The 22,150-nt window shown below is 38.5% G+C and overlaps 1 protein-coding gene across 1 annotated transcript in view; it reads right to left on the reverse strand.

The window, feature by feature from the left end:
• Positions 1 to 4,193: 4,193 nt before the first annotated feature.
• The window catches only part of vstm2la (V-set and transmembrane domain containing 2 like a), a gene marked incomplete at both ends in the record, with an annotated part of 66,210 nt that continues 48,253 nt past the window's right edge, over positions 4,194 to 22,150 (reverse strand). The window contains 3 exons of the mRNA XM_081386123.1: positions 4,194 to 4,514; positions 13,539 to 13,583; positions 21,089 to 21,258. Of these exons, the coding sequence (XP_081242249.1) occupies positions 4,194 to 4,514; positions 13,539 to 13,583; positions 21,089 to 21,258 (536 nt within the window). The remainder of the gene's footprint in view (positions 4,515 to 13,538; positions 13,584 to 21,088; positions 21,259 to 22,150) is intronic.

Consider the following 22,150-nt stretch of genomic DNA (forward strand, 5'->3'; position numbering starts at 1 on the left):
GGGGGGAAAAATCCCAAAAATGACTCAAATGGTATCCTTGCTCTGTCGTTATCGTTATAGTTGGGGTGTTTTCTAATTAGAGAGAGCAATGTTGTTGTTGTTTTTACACGTTATGGTACTTGGCAGTCTGTTAGGGCAGGTGAAGCAGAGCCCCACCAAAAATACTCATCTAAAACAACCTCTATATAGACTTAATCAATAATGAATTGTAAATGTGTTCAGAATTATGTAACAAATATTTTCGGATTTTCTAGACTATTTTAAGTCTTAACTGGATAATTTACCGATACTGAGGGTAAGCGGGTGGCCGAGTCCTCCTCAGCTCTACAGCGCCCCTGTTTTCCAATGTAAATCTGTGGTGAAAAATGGAACTGCAGCGAGCTATAGAGAGCCATAGACCTTATTCAGAGCAGCGCCATGACGAGAGGCTGTGTGAGGGATGGACTGACCGTGATTAAAAAGCTATATAAATCCACAGCTCATGTTGTCTAAAATTTTTTTTAATTATATTTTCGCAGTGTTTCGTCACCAGACTTGTACATTAAGGCGATTCTATAGCGTTCTGTGTCGTATATAAATCTGTCAATCAACATTAGAGCGCCACCCTCAGGCTGAATTACGCAACCTCTGTCAAAAGTGTGTGTGCGTGTGTTCAGCTATTACAATATAAAGTTTACAAAATGTTTATCAGAAACTATAGCGCTAAGAACCAGAATCTGTCCTACCTAAATTTACGGCCTGGTATTTGGCGTGAAAGTAGCCTACTTTTAATGTGGTTGTACTTGAAAGTGAATTTAATTAGCAAGCATAAGAGACAACAAAATTAGTTGAAAAAACAAAAGTTAAACTTATCTATTTGAATGAGAGCCCTACATGTATCTGTAGCAAATACAAAACAGCATCCTTCAACAACCTTGCCTTTACGCCACGTGCGCACACATAAAACATGTAGTGTTGTGTAGCTAAGCCTATACAATTTTGCACACTGCGAACATGTTGATCTCGAAACAACTCATAAACATTTGGCTTACCATTGGAAGATATGTAGCCTCCCAAATACTGTTTCGAAACTCCTGAGAAACTCTTTGCTTCCTTCTGGAACTTGTCATTTACGAATATCTAAAACTTTTAACACTTGTTACGTGCAGGCTAGAAGAGCATCTTCTGTTTTTACAAAAACGCTAATTTTGCAGGTTGACCAATCATTGTCTCTTATTAGTCAAATAATTGAGCTCAGATTGCGTGCCAATGCGTCACTAAACGATATCCAACGGACACGATATGACGTCACGCTAAATGGCGCCTTTTTTAAAAGATTTCAAAACAATGTCTGGTTGAATAGCTTAGTACTTAACACTATTTAAAAAAAAATAGAACAAGAAAAATCATGTATTAAAAGGACACAAAGATATATGATCAATGTACAATGTTTTTATTTATTTCATAAAGGCATACATTGAAGGTGAAACCAGTCTTTTGTAGGAGTAGCCTATTGTAATATACACAATCTGTACATGTATTACTTCCAGAAACAAAAAAAAAACTATTGAATCAAACCATAAAAATCAAAGAAACCAGAAACGAAGCAGTCATTAATACCATTGAACATACTGTGAGTGTTTTCAAGATCTTTTAAAGCTGCATAAAAACCACAAAACATTGTAATATTGTGTGTGCACCATCCTTCTATTGACAGAAAAGCTTTATGAAACATATTTGCAAAAGCTGGCACCTATTAAATCGCACTTGTGCCAATGGTGATGCCAGTCCAGAAAACCCCTCAGACTGGTGCCTGTAACATTATACATGTAAACAATGATAGTAATATTACAGCATGTAAATGTCATAGTTTAGACCTGATGAAGAATATTTCAAACATTCACGTTTGTTCTGACGCTTCTAGCCGTCTACGTCGTATCAAAACCATGAATCTGAGCAAACTAAGAAAGACCAAAGAGTTTAAATCAACAGTCCAATTTGTTTTTTTGCTCATTGGCAAATATAATTAGAAACGGTTGTCACATGCACTCGCTGTTGTGAACAGATATCTACCTTCGGTTTTATACAGAAATATACATCAGTTGATATAGTGATAGTTCACTCGAAAATTAAAATTTGTTTTTTATTTATTCTCTCAACCCTCATGTTCAAACCTACTTGACTCACTTTCTTTTTAATCTGCTCTTTGAAAGTAGCCACTGACCAGGGGATAATACAATAAAATAAAGGACAAATACTAAACTATATGAAACTGAAATAAAGCTCTAAAAAGCTTAAGGGCCAGATTTACTTAGCTTACGGCAGTGCAGTCAAGATTTAATAAAGAAAAGAAAAAATTTGCGCTGAAAAGGTGTGAACAGGTGGGTGACGTCACTTCTTGTTGACGTTCGAAGTATTGTCAAACAAAACGGAGGCTAGCTCGACCTTCCCTCCTTTCATCCTGTGTATGTGACAAAAAATGTTCGGCCTAAAAAACGTGTGACATCGCTTAAGCACCTTTAAATGAATCATGTAAGGTGATTTACTAAGGTTTGCGCTAGTCAATTGACTGGTGTTTCCGCCATTATTTACCCCTCAAAAAACCATGTCTTAAACCAGACGCTGATTTGCGCAGCTCATGGTAGATGTGTTGGGTCATTATGGAAATTATCCGGCTCTGTCTGTTTTCCTTAATTTGCTCGTCGTCAGTAGATCACGCGCAGAACTTTCCACTCCCATCTGCACTTTTATGGGATTGCGCTCGCACGCTAAATTGCCGTGTTTAGTAAATCCGGCCCTAAATGTTTTATTTTGTTTTTACATAAGAAAGTCGGTCATATGGGTGTGGAACATATTCTGTAAAAAAAAAGATGGACGAAGCACCTTCACTCTCTTCCATTGTAGAAAAGTGAAGCCGCCAATGTCCCAATATGGCGCTTACATCTTGCGCAGATTTGGGATCTGATTCTGCGCAGTAGTGAGTGTGTGTGGAGTTGCGATATCAAGGTCCCGCCCTCACTCTCGTAGAAAGCCGTTAGTACAGTTTACTGCAGAGCAACTCATTGTGTCAGTGTCAAATAAACAGTTACGGAAATGTAGAAATTAAAGTTAAAGCTCCAATCTCCTCCCGAAAATCCCCAAAAAAGTCAGTTGGTGCCTCAGTGACTTCGTTTAGAGAAGCTGTCAATCACAGCTGTCAATCATGACGTCACGCCCTGTTTTTATAGCAACAAACCAGTCACATGTCGCATGGGTATATTTGTGGCAATAGCCAACAATACATTGTATGGGTCAAAATGACCGATTTTTCTTTTATGCCAAAAATCATTAGGCTATTAAGTAAAGATCATGTTCCATGAAGATATTTTGTAGATTTCCTACTGTAAATATATAAAACATTTATTTTTGTGAGTGAATGCAGCACAATCGCCAACATAAATGAACTACTTTAAAGGAGATTTTCTCAATGTTTAAATTTTTTTGCACCCTCAGATTCCAGATTTTCAAATAGTTATCTCGACCAATAGTTGTATCCTAACAAACCACACATCATTCAAAGAAATGACCCATGTGACTGGTTTTGTGGTCCAGGGTCACAAATAACGAACTAAAACCAAACTTAAACGAACACTTAAACTTACATCAGCATGATAAAAACTACCTAAAATGATAGAAAACATCTTTGGAAAAAATTGATTTGAAGTGTAATTTGATTAAGTTTGCCTCACGTCCATTGACTCGTCCATTACATTACATGGTTTACGACCTATACTGGGACCAGCCACCAGGGGGGCGATCGAGACGCCTTGGCTTCTTGGTTTGGAATTTATCAACGAACTTTTGATTACACCTTGAATAGTCATGATTCAATTGCATTAATCATAATTACAGTTAGGGTCACTTTGTGACAACAATGTGCAATATCTTTACATGAAACTGTCAAGTTTCTGTATTGTCGTGTGTTACATTTATTGTGTCTTAAGTATTGTTGTTGTGTTGTCATGTGTGGATGCACCGTAAAGGTTTGCTAATTAATTTAACTGTATAATTCCTGCAATGACAATAAAAGGAATTGAAATTGAACGACATGTAGGAGAGAAAATGTGAGAATGTTTTCATTTTTGGATGAACTATCTCAACTTCAGGGGTCGGTGTAAGGAATGATGTGGGTGTACGGGTGCGCGGGTTGGGTAGTAAGTAAAGATAAGAGGAACCTAAAGTGCACAGCTCTCCGTGCAGTCAACGGTACTATCATCAGCGGACCTCTTCCTGAGCTCTCGGCCGGGTTTGTGGTGAGCGTGATGGGCCGGCTGGTGCTTGTGGTGCTCAGACTGCAGGACGTCCTCTTGTGACGTCGCCCCCTGGTGGGACGGAGGATCCGCGCGCTCCACCTGCAGGTACGCCCGCACGCGATGGTGACGTAGCTTGCTGTCGCTGAAGTCGATGACGCGGCATTCGTACGTGCCCTCGTCTGACGGCTTCACGTTGGACAGTCGGAGCTTGTGGGAGATGTTGCTTCCGGCGACCTTCACCACCTGCGGAGAAACGGACAGGAGAACTGGTCAGAGGGTTGAAAATGATCGGTCAGGGTATTAAATCATGAATCAGGCTCGAAAACGCTGATTTAAAACAGACTCCGACTGATTTGGGCTGAAGCAGAGATGACTAGGAGGTCAAAACGTGCAACATATTTTAGAAAAGAGAAGCTTTTTGAGAACATTTAAGGAGAGACACTACAGGCAAAACCATTGTTTTTGAGATTTTAGGCCATTTAGCTTTCAAATAGTGGAAAGAAAATATCTAAAATTCACATTTAAAGGGACAGTTCACCCAAAAATGAAAATTTTGTCATTTACTCACCCTCAAGTTGTTCCAAACCTGTATGAATATTTTTCCTCTGAACACAAAAGAAGATATTTTGAAGAATGTCGTTAATCAAACACATGATGGACCCCAATGACTTCCATAGTATTTTTTTCATATACCATAGATGTCAATGGATACCATCCACTGTTTGTTTACCCATATTATTCAAAATATCTTCTTTTGTGTTCAGAAGAAGAAAGAAATTCAACTCGAGGGTGAGTAAATTATGACAAAAAGTTCCTTCAACTATCCCTTTAAGTGTTTATTTACACTTTATTTATTAGAGTCTGTAGATTTCAATTACGATACATATATTTAAAGGGTTAAAAAACTTTTTTAAGCTGCACTTCTGCAGCACTTACACCAAACTTTACAGATTTATTCCTATCTATATTCTGAAGGCTTTTACTGAGGGGATTACTGTTGCTTAATCCAATGTTCACATTTCTATTCTGCAAATGTATGCATATTTAATCATATAAAGCCTAATTTGCATATTTGAACATTTCAGAGAACTTGCAACACAATACAACTGTCTTAATGTACTGTGATTAATGAATTGGGAAGTATGGTGATGCTGAATGATTAAATGTAGTGTCTTGCCTTAAATGCAATAAAGCATGTGAACTCACAAATCTAATAAACCTCTGCATTTGATAATGAAATGCTTGTTTTTAAGTTCCTATAGCACTCATTGTCATGTCTTGCAGGCTTCAATGGGCTCCTGAACATCAGAGCTCCAGTGTGGATCATCATGAAACGCTACAGTAGATGTAATGTGAGGCAGCGAGACTGTGGCTCTGTCTCAAACACACTCCATAGTGGACAACTATGCGGCATCATGTCACTGAAGTGTGGACTCCAGGGATTTAGGACAGCGTTTGGGACGGGGCCAGTGAAATGCATCAGTGTTTGGCAGTGATGAGCAGCAGTGAGAGACAGTGAGAGACAGTGACACGCAGCACTGAAGACCGGGTCTCCATCCATGTATTTTTTGTGTGTGCAAATTTTGGTATATTGCATAAAAAAGAAATGGAAACAGCAAAATCCAAATCAAATTTCTAACATTTGCATTAAAAAAGGATTTTCTTGAACTCATTGCATAGAAAAATACTGCTTAATTTACTAATTGTTTTGTAACAAATTGTTTAGTTTTTTTACACACAAAAACAGCTGAGAGTAGTGCAAGGAAGCAGCGGAGTCAATAACTGGGCTTTCTTCCACATATTTTTATGCATATTTTGGGATATTGCTAGCCTGGGAAAACACCAGACTACTTCCGGCGAATTTCAATTCTCTCTTCAGGATAGTCTGGAGAAGAGCCCATTCAAACTCATTACTGTGCCGCTGAAATCGCGGCACCAATCAGAAACGTTTGGGGAGGGATTTACATGATGACGACAGCGCAGCGACGCAGAAGGAGTTCTCACGCAGTGAAAAATACATTGCGGAGCAGAGAGGAGACTGACAACACGCTGGCAGACAGGACAGAGCAGGCTACTTTTCGGTTACGTTTGATATTAAACATATTAAACAAAGTCTCAGCTTACAAATTTGGTCATTTTTTAAAAGAAATTTAAACAATAAATACCGTTTTGTTGCTCTTTAATGTGCCGTGACAGATCGCTGTAGAGCATCAGTTAAAGCTGTTCTTGTGAACCGATCATCTCTTCCTTCTAGTTAATTTATAGCCTCAAATAAACATGAACAAACATAAGAAGGAATGTTGTTTTAACCACGGAAAGGCGTCAATACACTCCGTTTTTCAAGTTCAAATCCTCCTATGTTAATCTACTCTCCTGACTGCTTTGTCGGACAAAATGGCGGATGGCGAAGTATGATTGGTCAGATCACCTGTCAATCAAGCTGAGCTACGCCGGTTGGTGACGCCCCTTTGGAAATGATTCGTCTACATAGCTTCCCCAGACCCTTCACTCAGTTTCAACTGAGAAGGGTCTGGTTTTAACCAGGCTAGGATATTGCATAAAAAATGCTGGATGAGAAATGCAAATAAAATACCAAAAATTTAAATGTAAATGTTAATAAATATTTTATTCAAAAATAAATTATGAAACAATTTAAAGATTAAAATAAATTATGAAAAAATAAATCAGCCAAAAATATTCAAATATTTTTTTTTCTAATGTTGGATGGAAAATGCAAATAATACCTAAAATGTTAATAAATGTTTTTTAAAAAAATAAATTATGAAAAATGAAAAGATTAAAAGAAATTATGAAAAAAGAAATCCTAAAAAAATATTAAAATATCTTTATTTGTAATGCTGTATGGGAAATGCAAATAAAATACCACAAATAATGTTTATAAATATTTTATTCAAAAATAAATTACAAAAAATTTAAAGATTAAAATAAATTATGAAAAAATAAATCCTATTTTTTTTCCAAATATCTACAATTAAATGTAAATGTTAATAAATATTTTTATTTATAGTTAATTATTTGCCAACTGTTTTGCAATATTCTGTTTATATATATACACTATATAAATTCAATTTGCATATTGGAAATTACTGATTGTAGTAAAAGGCCAGTGTGAATGTGCAGTGAGATGCATCAGTGCAACCTTACAAAGAGGAGCATCTCGGCTTCCCTGCAACCAATTTCACCATCTTTCAATGATAATCCCATCAAGTTCGGTCAGAAATCTTGAGGTGATCTTTGATGACCAGCTGACCTTCACAGACCACACTGCAGGGCCAGCTCCATCATGCAGGTTTGCACTGCACAACATCAGGAAGATCAGGCCCATGAAACACAACTTCTTGTCCAAGACCTGGTCATCTCTAGGCTGGACTATTACAATGCTCTTCTTACAAAACAATACAATCCTCTACATATGAACCAGAACGCAGCAGCACCAGTGTTTTTCATTGAGCCCAAGAGAGTTCACATCGCACTTCTGTTTATCTCTGTGCGCTGGCTTCTGGTTGAATTTGATGAGATTGAAGCTTGCAGAACGGCCACAGGCTCTACACCTCCTCATGAATCTCTACGCCCTCTAGAAGCCAGCGACGCTGAGAGCCACAAAATCACTTCCCAGAATGTTTTCGTTTAGTTTCTTGCTGGTGAATAGGGATGGGCGATATATTATCGTTTGCGATATACCGGTAAACATTCTCTTCACGATAAGAATTGGTTTTCTCGCGATAATAACGATAGAGCCTAGTTGATGACGTCTTTCGCTAAACGATGAACTAGCTCTACAATCTGGAACAGGTTGAATATTATAACTAGAGATGCATCGATGTATCGGCCAAAAATCGGTATGGGCCGATAAAAGCAATTCTTTTTACTATCGGCCATCGGGCAATAGTTTAAAAACAGCCGATGATCAGTGCCGATTATTATCCTGGCTAACGTCAGACCTCTTCTCATTGAGACGTGGTCTGGGAACCACATGTTCATTTTCTCCTATTTGAGGCGTGGTTTATGAATGCCCAGAGCCGTTTATTGGGCTCTACGAATGAAAATCTGGTCCATGGTGTCCAGGCTGCCTAGCAGCGTGAATAAAATCGAGCTGTGCTCAAGGCATCATGGGGAAACCCAGGCTAGCCGATTATATCCTGTCAATCAAAAGGGTGCAGAAAAACATGACCGACAGCAACCGACAGAAATCTCTCGTGTTGAGTTAGTTAAGGCAAGTTAATGCGACAATAAAGAATTAACAGCTAAAAACAATTACATAAAAGCAGGCTCTGACCCGATGAAGCACCCGTAGTTCAAGCCAGGGTTGCCAGATTTGCAGTTTTTCCCTATACTAAACATCATTTGTAGCGCGCCTCTCATCCGATTATGGCAAATAGCTCTATGTTTTGTTACTTCTAAAAATAAACAAAGTGTTATCTTTCAAATTCTGTCCTTTTTATCACGATATTAAAATCAATAAATAGCTTTTTGACGCTCTTAAATGTGATTGAGATCACTGCGCCTCAGTTCAAGCAGCAGCGTGAGTCTCTTCTTCCACTTTAACCAAATCATATCTATAAAATATGCATGAATATCAGAAGGTATGTTGAAAGTTACAGTACAACTTGCCGAAATCATGTAATCACTCAATCAGTGTTTCAACCGTGGAGAGATGTCAATAAAACAGCTTCTGAACAACGTCACTTAATGTTGCTTTTACCTCAGGAAAGTCACTCGTTTGTTAGTCAGCTTTTAAAAAAAAAAAAAACTAGAAGAGCTTATATACAGGTAATTATATCTGTATGATTGAATAAATTTGCCATGAAGACAAGTGCTTTTATTTGAGTGTAAATATTGTATGTGGAAATAAATGGCAGTTGAATATAATATCTCTGTTGTTCATTTTAACCTCTAATATTATAGTGTACCAAATGAGAGGGTTCCCTGTATAGTGTGCAGCATTGTTTGGGAGAGATTTTTTATCCATAAGAAAAAACAAACTATCGGTATCAGCCGATATCATTCTGAATAATCAGCTATCGGTATCGGCTGAGAAATTTCATATCGGTGCATCTCTAATTATAACATCCATATTTTCACTTGCCGAATGCGCGTGAGAGTTTCGCTCTCCGTTAAGTTCACAGTTCATCCCAATGAATGCAGTGTATCTGACGCGCAGTAAACACTAGTGTTTCTCACACACTCAAAGAGAGAGCAAGAGAGTCTTACACACAACGCAGAATTGACGTGCTACATGTAAACGATATTCTTTGCTATATTTTTTAGTAAAAATAATGCAGTTCATTTGGAATTATTCAGCCTTTATGAGCAAGCAGAAACTAATGCGCCAATGCAGACGTGATTAATATTCATGAACCCAGCAGCTCATCATGCTTAGTGCGCTTTATATTGTTTTTAGTAGTAGAATTCGTAGTAGTACTAGTAGTAGTATTTTATCAGTTTTATTGTTAGTTTTGTACAGTTCAAATTTGTAATTGATTATTATTGTGTGCTGGTTTTCAGTACAGTTGCACGATTTAAACATTATCTGCACTTTCACAGAAGAAACGTATAGCCTATCTGCAACTTTTCCATTTCCGCAAGGGCTGGTGTTTGTATTTTACTGTTTTGTTTAATTCTTTTATGTAACTGGTATATTATAGGAGCCTATTTGATATGGGTACGTTTTACTTTAGATCGATGTTTGTGTTTCTGAGGCTCTCAAGAATGCAGCTATCACTTGTAGCCAAAAACAGTGGTGAATGGGACTATATTCATATCTTCATAGATATCGTTAGAACAATAAATACCAGAAAATATTGTGATATAGTATATCGCCCATCCCTACTGGTGAAATGTGACCCTGGCCCACAAAACCAGTCATATGGGTTTTTTTTTTTAAATTGAGATATATACATGATCCGAGAGTTGAATAAATAAGCTTTCCATTGATGTATGGTTTGTTAGGATAGGACAATATTTGGTCGAGATACAACTATTGAAAATCTGGAATCTGAGGGTGCAAAAAAATCAAAACATTGAGAAAATCTCCTTTAAAGTTGTTCATTTCTGTTCACGATTGTGCTGCATTCACTCTCAAAAATAAATGTTTTATATATTTACGATTGGAAATTTACTAAATATCTTCATGGAACAAGATCTTTACTTAATATCCTAATGATTTTTGTCATAAAAGAAAAATCGATCATTTTGACCCATACAATGTATTGTTGGCTATTGCCACAAATATACCCGTGCGACATGTGACTGGTTTTGTGATCCAGGGTCACAAATGATCTTCCCAACCCTATCCTGAATGCAGAATATTCAAGAAACAGCTGAAAAAGCCTTTTACTGCATCCTTCTAAAAAAAAAAAAATCTTCCCAATGTTTTGACCTTAATCTCTCCCTGTTCGAGCTTCTAAATGATGTCTGAAACTTTGTATTACCCGCACTTCTTGTGTTTATTGCCTCTTTATGATAAATTGCTCAGTTGTTAGTCGCTTAGGATAAAAGCGTCTGCTAAATGAGTAAATGGGTGAATTCCTAGCGGAAGTGAATGCAGTGTGAGAGTGAAATGCATCAGTGAGAAGCAGACGTGAAACCGCAGAGACGGATGAGAGACATTCACTCAACAGCTCTCTCTCTCTCTCTCTGAAAAACAGACAACAGGACAATCTCTGTGTAAAGCGGTCAGCGTTCCCAGCGGGTCCAGGCGCTCAATAAAGCGTCTGCCAGTGAAGCAGATTGAGTGTGGATCAGGTGGATAAATAAACATACATTCACAAACCCACATGCACACACTCAAACACACTTACATCAACTCGTTTCAACAGCGTTACATATGTCGAGGATGGTAACAAACAAACACTCTAGCCATCAGCTTCACTAGGATCAGAAATAACATCACAGCTAAATCTACAAGAGCTGAAAACAACGTAATGGTGAAGGTCATGCTGGATTCCAGTGAACGCCAGCGACTGGTTTCCAGTGAGTCTCCAGTCTCTGATCAACAGCTCTGCATTCAGTGGAAGCAAATGTCCTTGTGAATATTTTATGGAGTAGCAGAGAGAGATGCTTTGATTTATTCACACACAAACACACACACTCTCTCCCTATTACACACTCACACACAACACACACACATGCACTCACACACTCCCATACACACAATCACACACACACACACTCTCTAACACACACTCTCACACACACATTCTCTAACACGCTCACACAAACACACTCTCACACACACACACACACACACACACACACACACACACACACACACGCACACACTGAAGATCTTACTCTACCTGCAAAGCTACACATTCTCAGATTTGTCTAGTCGACGCGTTGCTTCAGTCACTAGTTGACGTTAATAAAGCCCCGTATGAGCAGACTGTGCACTCGTCCTCGATCAGACATGCTCATGGGGACTATCTGGATGCAATCCTGAGGACCCAAGGGTTCGGATCATAAAATAATAATTAAAAAACTTTTATTGAAATCAAAATAAAGTGTAAATCACAAATTGTGCAACCCTCTAAGATGTTTCCACTGATCTGACAAGCGGCATTACAAGCCATAACCTGCAGTATGATCGTGTAAGTTGCAACACAGAATTACAATCCATGATCCTGTATTGGCTTCTTTTGGGAATATTTAAATTTAGTGGAGCACAATTTAAACAAACATTATTGAAAAAGCATGTCTGAAATTTCAGCTCCCTTTCAAGGGAACTGGCGCTGCGTCGAGATTGACACTGTGGGAACGCTCTGCGTGATTGGGTCGTGAAGCACGTGTGAAATCAGTCCAATGGCGTATAGGTGGGTGATGAAGCTATAAAGCACACCCACACTTCTTCAGCAAGCGCTCTGTGTGAAACTGTCTATGTCTGTTGTTGTTTGTCCACAAGCATATTACATATCTAGACAGGAGTATAATGGCGAGCAAACAGCGTTTTGGATCGTGTGTTCCTCCCTGCCCTCGCTTCATTACGATACACGCGATTCATGTGTTGTTTGTTTGGGAGTAGAGCATGCACGGTCAGCTCAAGGGAACTCGAGGGTTGTGCTCATATCTGTACATGGTTTCCCTGATTGTTCTACTCCCGGGAGTTCTGGACAACAGAGTTATTAGAAGTGTGGGTTCCCAACTCATAGACTCAGGTCTCTCAACTGTAGCCTTTGCTTTGTAGCCTTGCATTAGGGGTATCCCTACAAGAGGTGTGTGATGCGGTGGGATGTTCCTTTCCGCACACACACGTCGGGTTTACAGCCTAGTTTTGGGCTTCACCCCTGGGTCACAAGTGATTCTGTCTTTGTTGTGCTCGCCTGATTTTATACAAGACAGGCACTGGTCACTGTGGTGGCGCTGGTATAGACGTTCCCACATCTTGACGCAACGGTTACGACTGTAACCTCGGTTCCCTGAAGAGGGATCGAGACGTTGCATCGCCCTGCCATACTTCTGCCGTGACTGTGATCGACTTGCTTCGACCTATCAGACGCAGACAATGTTTGGTGTGGGTGCGCTTTACAGCTTCCTGCCATGACGTCACCCACCTGTACGCCACTGGACTGATTTCACACGTGCTTCACGACGCAATCACGCAGAGCGTTCCCACACCGTCATCTCGACGCAACGTCTCGTTCCCTCTTCAGGGAACCGAGGTTACAGTCGTAACCGAGGCGTTACTCAATATTAACTGCTTATATGCAATATCACACTGACAGTCGTGCAGTGAGTCTGGATGACAACAGCACAGTTGTGATGACCTACAGCACAATCACAGCTGAGAATGAGGCGTGTGTGAGTGTGTGTGTGTGTTATCGTTTAACTGTTGTTCCGTGTCACACACTCCACCTCTGAAACACAAACCCCAGCCGCTTTATCTCAGTCTGTGTTTGTGAGCGTCTCTCTAAGCCTGCATTGCTTTAACGTGAGGAGGCTTCTGCGTCTCACACACACACACACACACACACAAACACACACACACACACACACACAGCCTGCAGCGGCTCAACCAGCAAGAGCCGAGCAAGTTGCAAACAAATCACCTTTAGCCCAAGCGAGTGTGATGTTGTGTTTGCATGCTCCAGTTATTTGCCCTCCTGACACACACACACACACACACACACACACACACACACACACACACACACACACACACACACACCATGTACTTTTAGATGACAACAGCTGAGAACAAACATGAAAGAGACGTTCATGAAGGAAATGAGGAGGAAATCACAAACTTACACTGATTTTGGTGGCATCCTTTGACATCTCATTCTGCGGCACCACCTGCAACCAGACACATCGTGGTCATACATCCACATATTATGATTTATAACTGCATATTCTGACCATATTTTCCGCTATAAAAATAAAACATTTCAATATTTTTCTCTTTTTTTAATAAGTGTGTTATTTTCAAGGTTTTTATTTTTAAATGGTTTGTTTTATTATTAACTTATCCTTAATAAATATTATATTTTCTCAGCACAGTGAGCGCTACAAGGATAAAATAAATATAGAATATACAAACACAGTTAATACAATAATACAACAGACTAAAATATTAAACTTAATATGAATATCAGGTTAAATCAGCAATCCATGAAGCTGTAAACAAAACAAAATAAAGAAACAAGCATTCATTTTCATAAAGTTTTACTTGATGTACTAAAAAAAAAATAAACTGAAATACAAAAAAAAAAGAAACCCTCATAAATAATAATAGATTTATTTGTAATATTTATTTTATATTCTCACCCCAAAGTGCTACAAGCATAAAATAAACACTGAATACACAAACACACTAAATTCAACACAACAAACTAAAATATTACACTAAATATAAATATCAGGCTAAATAAGTAATTGTAGATAGTTGCATTTTTATTTTATTTTGTTGTTGCATTATTTAACATCAAAAACAAGATGATTATCTTGTTTTGATCCTTTTATTTCTACTTTGGTGGATACTTACAAATAATATATTTTACATTTTTCCACAATACAAGCAATCAAGCTCTTGAGATTTGCTATATAGTATATTTCTCTTTACATGTGATGTACTGTATATGCATGCGGATAAAACTGAATTTATACAACCAACTTTATAAACCCTAATATAATACATATTCGCAACAACTTAAATAATCACACAGCCTAGATAAGGTTTAGCCTACTAGATACAGTATATTGGGTGATAATATACTGTTGATTTTCCGATGATGAAACAGTCAAGCAGTTGAAATATGCCATCTAGTCCTTGCTCTACAGTATTTGTGTGTTTAATGCAGTGAAGCAAACCTTGCAGAAGGACATTTGAACAGCACTCAAACACACAAGCATATAAAGTGCTGGAATCTGAACTGATCCTCAAGAGCCATTCATGAATAAAACATGACGCAAAGGTGAGCAAGAGTTTCTCCATGTCCCTCTTTTCATCCCTTCATCCAATTAAAGAGCATCTTGAGCTCACAGCAGGAAGTACTGCAATCTCGCCCACTCACTCATTCACTCTCTCTCTCTCTCTCTCTCTCTCTCTCTCGGGAACCTGCAGTTATTTCCACCGTTGTGATTAATGTATGTGGACTGTTACCTGCCGCAGACCCCAGAGTCCATCAATACCACTGTATCCTCTCCCGTTCTCACTTCATATTTATGTTTCTTCAACTTTGGCCACTTTATGTCCCAGCGGTTTTATTAAAACCAATGAGTTTTTGTTATATGACGGCCTTGAAAACATTTAACTAGGCCTTTATTATTAATTTTTTGCTGCTTTTGCATGTTTAGATTTTTATTGTTTTGTCTTGGATCCAGACTTTCAATCTTTCACTATGAAATTTCACCATAAAATATGAGAAACACTTTACAATAAGGTCCCGTTAATTAACATTAGTAAGTGCATTAACTAACATTAACTACCAATTTGTTACAGTATCTATTCATCTTTGTTAATGTTAGGCAATAAAAATATATGTTAGCTCACACCATTCAATAATATTAATAGATACAACTATTGATTTTTATAATGCATTAGTAAATGTTGAAATTAACTGAGATTAATAAATGCTTTAGAAGTATTTTTCATTGTTAGTTCATGTTAAGTAAAGGCACAATATGTAACTTTTTTGCTTTAAAAATAGCAAAAATTACTATATCTATGTTATATATATATTTTTTGTTGTGTACTTTCATTATCCCGACTGTTTCCAACAACTTTCAAACCAGGAGAAATTTGTAATTTAATTCGAGAAACGTCCCGTTTCTTTATTTCCGTTTTGTCGCCGCCAATGGCGTCATATCCGCGTTGTCCCTGGTTTCCGCTCGTGCTGCCATGGCAACCAGAGCTATGAACCAGAGCCCTCTGATAGTAACCAAAGCGACAGACGCGGACAACTTTGTAGTTCGCAATGTCTATCTGCACACTGTTGTTGTTTCGTTCAAACATTATGGACCATGGCAAGCAGACTTTGGATAAAAAAAAGGAGAACTAAAATGAGAATCAATATCAGCACGGTGTTTTCGAGATGCCGAGAGCTCCAATAGACAGTATATAAACGAGAGCTCCACGTCCGAGACTTCGACCGCTTCTACATGTACTTTATTAAACAGGTGAGCACATTTACATAAAACTAATCAATGTTCAACAATGATAAAATGTTATAATATGATCTGTATGTTATTCTAATGTTGATCTAGTTTACTGCTAGTCTCATACAGACAAACTAACACATTAATTTCAACACATTCAAATGCAGTTTAGTGTGCTAGTGTAATGTTAGACCAAGTGAAACAGCGCTGCGTTACCTCACAAGTTTAATTTGTCTAATAAACTGACCTGGTAGAATGAAATGTCCATATTCCTTTTATATCTGCGGGACTCGCGTCGCGTGTGGAGCTGATAGCTGTCTCTTAGCAATCCCGAACTGCTTCATATCACAGTCATGATAAAAGCATCAATGTATTCAGTCATCCATAAACATTATTAGATCGGTCGGCTTGACGTTGACGACAAGATCCATAATTCTTAGCAAATGTTGCGTCATCAATCTACGCCTTTGTTATTGTAAATAGGTTAGCGACCCCTATTGGCGAAAAATGCCATACTGTACGTTTAACTAATGAATTAACGCATGTTATACCATGGTCTGGGTGAATACTCGATTCTGATTGGCTGCAGGGTGTCCGTTAAAAAGTGATAATGGACACCTAGGAAAGGCGTCCCGTCAATTTGCCTGATGACAGTTCTAAATGATTGCGCTGGCTCAAACTCAATGATCAACTGCTGCGGTCGGGTCGCTGTGGCCACGTTGCTTGGCAACGCCTGTATATGGGAGATATTAAATAGTGCGCTCGACTTAATAAATAAAAACCCTCACGATTTTTACTCTAAAACACATTAAAGTATTATTAATTGATTAAATATTTCTTTCTTTCGTAAGTAACCATGGTATAAGCGGGTTAATGCCCTTCGAGGTGTCCATTATCAGGTTTTAATGGACTTTGGCGGAGGCAACCGTCCGACGCGCGCCTCGCCGTCGTCCATTAAAACCTGATAATGGACACCTCGTCGGGCATTAACCCTTACTTAATCAAACAACCTTATTCTAAAGTGTCACCAAAATGTGAATTATGATTTTTAAAGTGAGCATAAACCATTTCAATATTTATAGTGTAAAATGATTTATATCAATATAACACAAATTACAGTTTCTGCAATACTACACAAACACAAACACTCTGGGCCCTATCTTGCACCCAGCGCAATTGACTTTGTACACGACGCATGTATCATTCCTATTTTGCACCCGCGCACACCGGACTTTTCCCTCCACAGACGCACGTCAGTAAATTAGGGAATGAACTTGCGCAAACGTTCCCTGGTGCTATTTTGCCGTTTCAGAAAACAATTCCGCCACAGACCAGGAGAAACCTCGTCTAAAGTCAGTGGCGAGTTCAGATGCTATTTTAAGGGCGCATGCTTGGCCATAATGTAGCGTGTACACAACGCACATACACTTTGCTTCTCTCATCGGCACAGACGCAGCAGTTTTTTTTTGCAAACTATACATAATTACAAGGAAAAATATTCCACACGAGGGAAATCATTGTTGTGTCCATGAAGATGTGAAAAAATAGGCATAAATCTAGCTTTCACATTTACCCAAATTATTATACGCCTGTTTAACCAAAGCTAATTTGGGTGGGTTTCTCCATCCCCAATGTCACTTCTCTGTGATTTACGGCCCTGACGAGAATGTCGGTCTCCTCGGCTGTGAAGGGAATGTGAGATGTCGCTCTGATTGGTTTATTTCACGTTATGCCCAAACCACACCTATGAGTAATGAAGCTACTTCAGACCAACACATTTTAGATTTGCGTCAGGCGCAAGAGTCATTTATCCCGCCGGTAAAATAGCAACAGCACCCAAGGCCCGCCCACAAAGTTACTTGCTTTTCACATTTGATACTTGCATTTCAGATCGTTAAAATAGGGCCCTAGATCTATTGACCTATTCGATTGATTTCAAATGTCTATTTGTCAAGTGTTTTCTTTCTTTGCAACAAATGACACTTACTTGATGTTTTTCTACACTCTTAAAAATAAAGCTTCTTTACTGGCACCGACGGTTCCATAAAGAACCTTTAACATCCGTGGAATCTTTCCATTCCACAAAAGGTTCTTTATTGTGGAAAAAGGTTCTTTAGATTTTTAGAATGTTCTGGAAGGTTCTTTGGGGAATGGCTCTTCTATGGCTTCCCCTTCTTGAAACCTTTATTTTTAAGAGTTTATATAATGCAAAGTCATTCACAGGGTACCCCCAGGATCCTCCAACTTAAATTCAAGGCTTTTTAAGACCTTTTTAATACCATTTCAAATGAAATTCAATGCCAACTTCGTACCAATTCCGACAGAAGTATGAGGGGAAAATGTCAAATCTGTATACATTTTAAACCCTAAAAAATAATTATGTACAAGTAGACTATTTGAATTAAATAAAACATTTTATTTGAATTATCAGTCATATTTAATACATACGTGGCAGCGTTGTAGCGTGCACGTGTGTAGGCCAATGTTAATTTTGGCAGCCATTTTTGATTTAGTCTTACTCTTCATCTTCAGACGAAAATGCTTATTGGTCAGTCACATTTGAGTCATTCTGCCTTTCATAGTTTTAGTTGACGAAATGTGTTTGCATTTTTTGTCAACTTTTAGTCATTACTTTTAGTCAAACTGCAGTTACTTTAATTTTGGTAACTATTTTATATGTAGTCTTTAGACAGAAAATGTCATAATTATTCTCTCTAGGCCAATTCGATTAAGCTTATGAGAAATTAAAATTAAGCTAACATTGCACTTGTATTAACATTGCACTCTTTAGCAGTAGCACTTGTGCAATTCTACATAGGCCTATCCCTTTTCCTTAGTTCTTCAATTTTTTAGCGTGCTGTACTCTTCCACGACTGCAGTCACATCTTTCCATTAAGGGACAATATTTGCCATATTATTTGCCAATCAAATAATATTTGATTTTTCCATTTCATTTTTCACCTTTATAATACTTTTAAAAATAAATAATGCTTTGAATAAAACAATGTTCAATAAATATTCAATGTTAAAAAACGTTTAATATTAATACAAATATGATATTAAAATCGCCAGTAGGTGGCGGTAACTCATTGTCTTTGTCAAAGCCACAGATTTTGTTTAAAATTTAGTACATCACTTAATGTTACCCTTTTTTTTTTTTTTTACTGTTGTATAAAATCAATGTCACATTTGAAATCGTGTGGATAGTTGGGAAACATTGCATTCTTGCTCGCATAATGATCAACATTAAAAACACTGCTGTATATCAGCCTGCATTTTGATCGCAGATTTAGTCGCACAAACAGCACAAGCGGCTCGTGACAGATATTCTCAAATGAAGATCGCTGAACTCCAGCTTGTCTGTGTTTTCAGATCATCCGCGCTTCTTCAACAATGTAGAGAGAGCGCGCGTGGATGGTTGTGGCCAGATACTACTGAAAAGACCGGGTAGAAAACATGCTCTTTTAACAGAAAAGCTCTGATTAGTAACCATCGTAACGGGTGCGCGCGCTTTCGCGCGTTCTTCTATGACGTGAAGCGCGAGGTGCACTCAACGTTACGCGACTAATTTTTAATAAGTCTACATTAGTAACAACAGCTAATTTTGTTACGGTATGAATTTAATCATAGAAAAGGCAAAAAAAAAAAATTAAGACCTTTGTAACGAAATTCAAGACTTGTATACCAAATTCAAGGCTTTTAAGGCCTTAATTTGAGATGATCAAATTTAAGACTTTTTCAATGCTTTTAAGACCCCGCGGGTACCCTGCATTCATCTAAACTGACTGGATGGCTGCTGTATATTTTATCTACAGACGTATTGAATTTCTCAGGTTTGATGTGTCTGTGTTCATGCAGGTGATGCTGTGCAGCTCTACACACAGCTGAAGCCTTTGAGTGGCAGCTGGTTATTAAACTCTGTGTGTGTGTGTGTGTGTGTGTGTGTGTGTGTGTGTGTGTGTGTGTGCGTGTGTGTGTGCGTGTGTGTGTGTGTGTGTGTGTGTGTGTGTGTGTGTGTGTGTGTGTGTGTGTGTGTGTGTGTCGGACAGGATGCCGAACCCTCGATCTCTCTCTCTCAGACTCTTAAAATAGGAGTCTGTGTGAGTGTTTGAGTGGCATGAGCGCGCACGAGAGAGAAAGCGGGCTCATAATTGCAGCCGGTGACAGCAGGCCCGCTGAGGATCGTATTGTTCTGTGTGTTGTTAGTAATGGTTAGCCGCTCTCTGTGCTGTAGTTGTGGGCAGATCTGCGTGGAGGTTAAGGGCTGAACTCAAGGGGACAGAACGCTGGGATTATGATCTTAGTAACTCTTTGGTTTCTGGATCAGATTTAATTCTCAACACATTGGCATTAAATCCTCAACATAAGCCAGTGTTAAAGGGGTGCGTTTCCCGAAAGCCATCGTAAGCCAACTATGTTTACAAGTTCCGTCGGTATCAGCAGTTTAACGAGCGTGTTTCCCGAAACCATCATTCTAACGAACATTCGCAAACATCATAAAGTTGTGCTTGGAACGACAGATCTCGACCGGAGGTTAGAAGCAGAGTTTCTGGTTTGCATGACGTGTGGACTCAATAAATCCTCATCTTGAGGAAAATAAGCAAGCTGACATTCAGTACAACCTGTGTCTTTAATTTAGAATTAATACAGTACAAATGTCATTCACATCTTTTAGTTCGTCAAGAGATTTAAACCACCGTTTTTGAAGAGTGCGCATGTGTGAACGTGCTCTAGTGTAAGAACGAGTCTATGATTTAATCTGGAAATAAAGCAAAATAACTGAGAAAAATGAGAAATAGTCCTCAGATGCCATGTCTGTAATTTATAGCAAAAAATCTAGCATTAATTTGATCTCAAACAGATTCATTAAAAGAAGTTATTACTCCATCACCTGCGTGACTTCATTAACTAACGCGGTTGAACGACCAATTTGCAACTATACGGTTTCGGGAAACAGTCGTGACTAGCTAGTTGATTTCTTCAACGATGCATCGTACTATAGTAGTGAAGCAGCGGGTTATGTCATAATACGGGAAACACACTCCACAGGGTATTTGCTAGGGTGTTCTGGGTGGTTGCTAAGTGGTTTCTTCTTATCTGGTGTGAAAAGAGTCCCTGGTCTCTAGATTTGTTTCGGGTTTCTCCTTTAATGTTTGTTTTTTTAACACGTTTTCTGGTCCAGGTAATAATAATTCACGCCATACCTGATTGGTGGTCCACGTCTGCTTGTCCGTCCACTCTCTGTGGTTCCTGATGTACCACCACTGGATCTCCAGCGAATAGGAGGGCGACCCCGCGCCGCGAAACGAGCAGGCCATCTCCACGTCCTGACCGCTCTGTGCCGAGATGTCATGAGGGACCTCTGTGAACACCGCTGAGGAAGACGACAGAGAGAGTATTTAAAGGAGACCTATCATGCCTCTTTTTACTAGATGTGATATACAGTCAAACCAAAAATTATTCAGACACCAGATATAATATGTTTTACTAGTGTGTGCAGGACACTATAGTTCATTTATGTAAGTGAGGATAGCAAAATAAAGTAAACTGTGACATTTTATACCCAAACATTATTCATACAGTGACTACCAGTAACATTTATACAAATTTGGGACCAAATATTTTTCAGATACTTTGACCTGATCATGTTTTGCTGAAGTGTTTTTTCTTTAATTGCTAATGTGACCTTTTTACACACAGACTGAACAAAATTAAGCAATAAATTGGTGTTATCTAATTGTGTAGTTAAATTTAACAGCTGACAGATATTCAACATCTCATCTGTGAAACAGTAATATTTTATTACCATTTTCTAAACTATAGCGAATAAACTGTGATAATGTGAGAAATGTTGAACGGTTCTGGATAGATTTTGGTTTGACTGCAAGTTTCAGGTGTCTGTGAAGTTTCAGCTCAAAATACCCCACAGATCATTAATTATACCATGTTGTAAACGCATCTTTGAGTGGAAGGAAAGGCACGCTGTTTTCGTGCATGTATCTTTAAATGCAAATGAGCTGCTGCCCCGCCCCCTTCCCAAAAGAGGGCGGGGCTTGTACAGCTCATGCCTCAGATACTCTGACAAAAACTAAAACATCTGTATGGTCTCGATTATCATCTCTATCGTGGTCACGCTTCATCATCATGAAAGTTTATTATCTGCATGTGTTTTAAAAAAATTCTGCAAAACATCTCCTTTTGAGTTTCACAGAAGAAACGTACAACATGATGATTTTTATTTTTGATTGAATATCCCCTTTAACGTC

Source organism: Scardinius erythrophthalmus (assembly GCF_964197995.2).
Source record: "Scardinius erythrophthalmus genome assembly, chromosome: 15".
Taxonomy (NCBI): Eukaryota; Metazoa; Chordata; class Actinopteri; order Cypriniformes; family Leuciscidae; genus Scardinius; species Scardinius erythrophthalmus.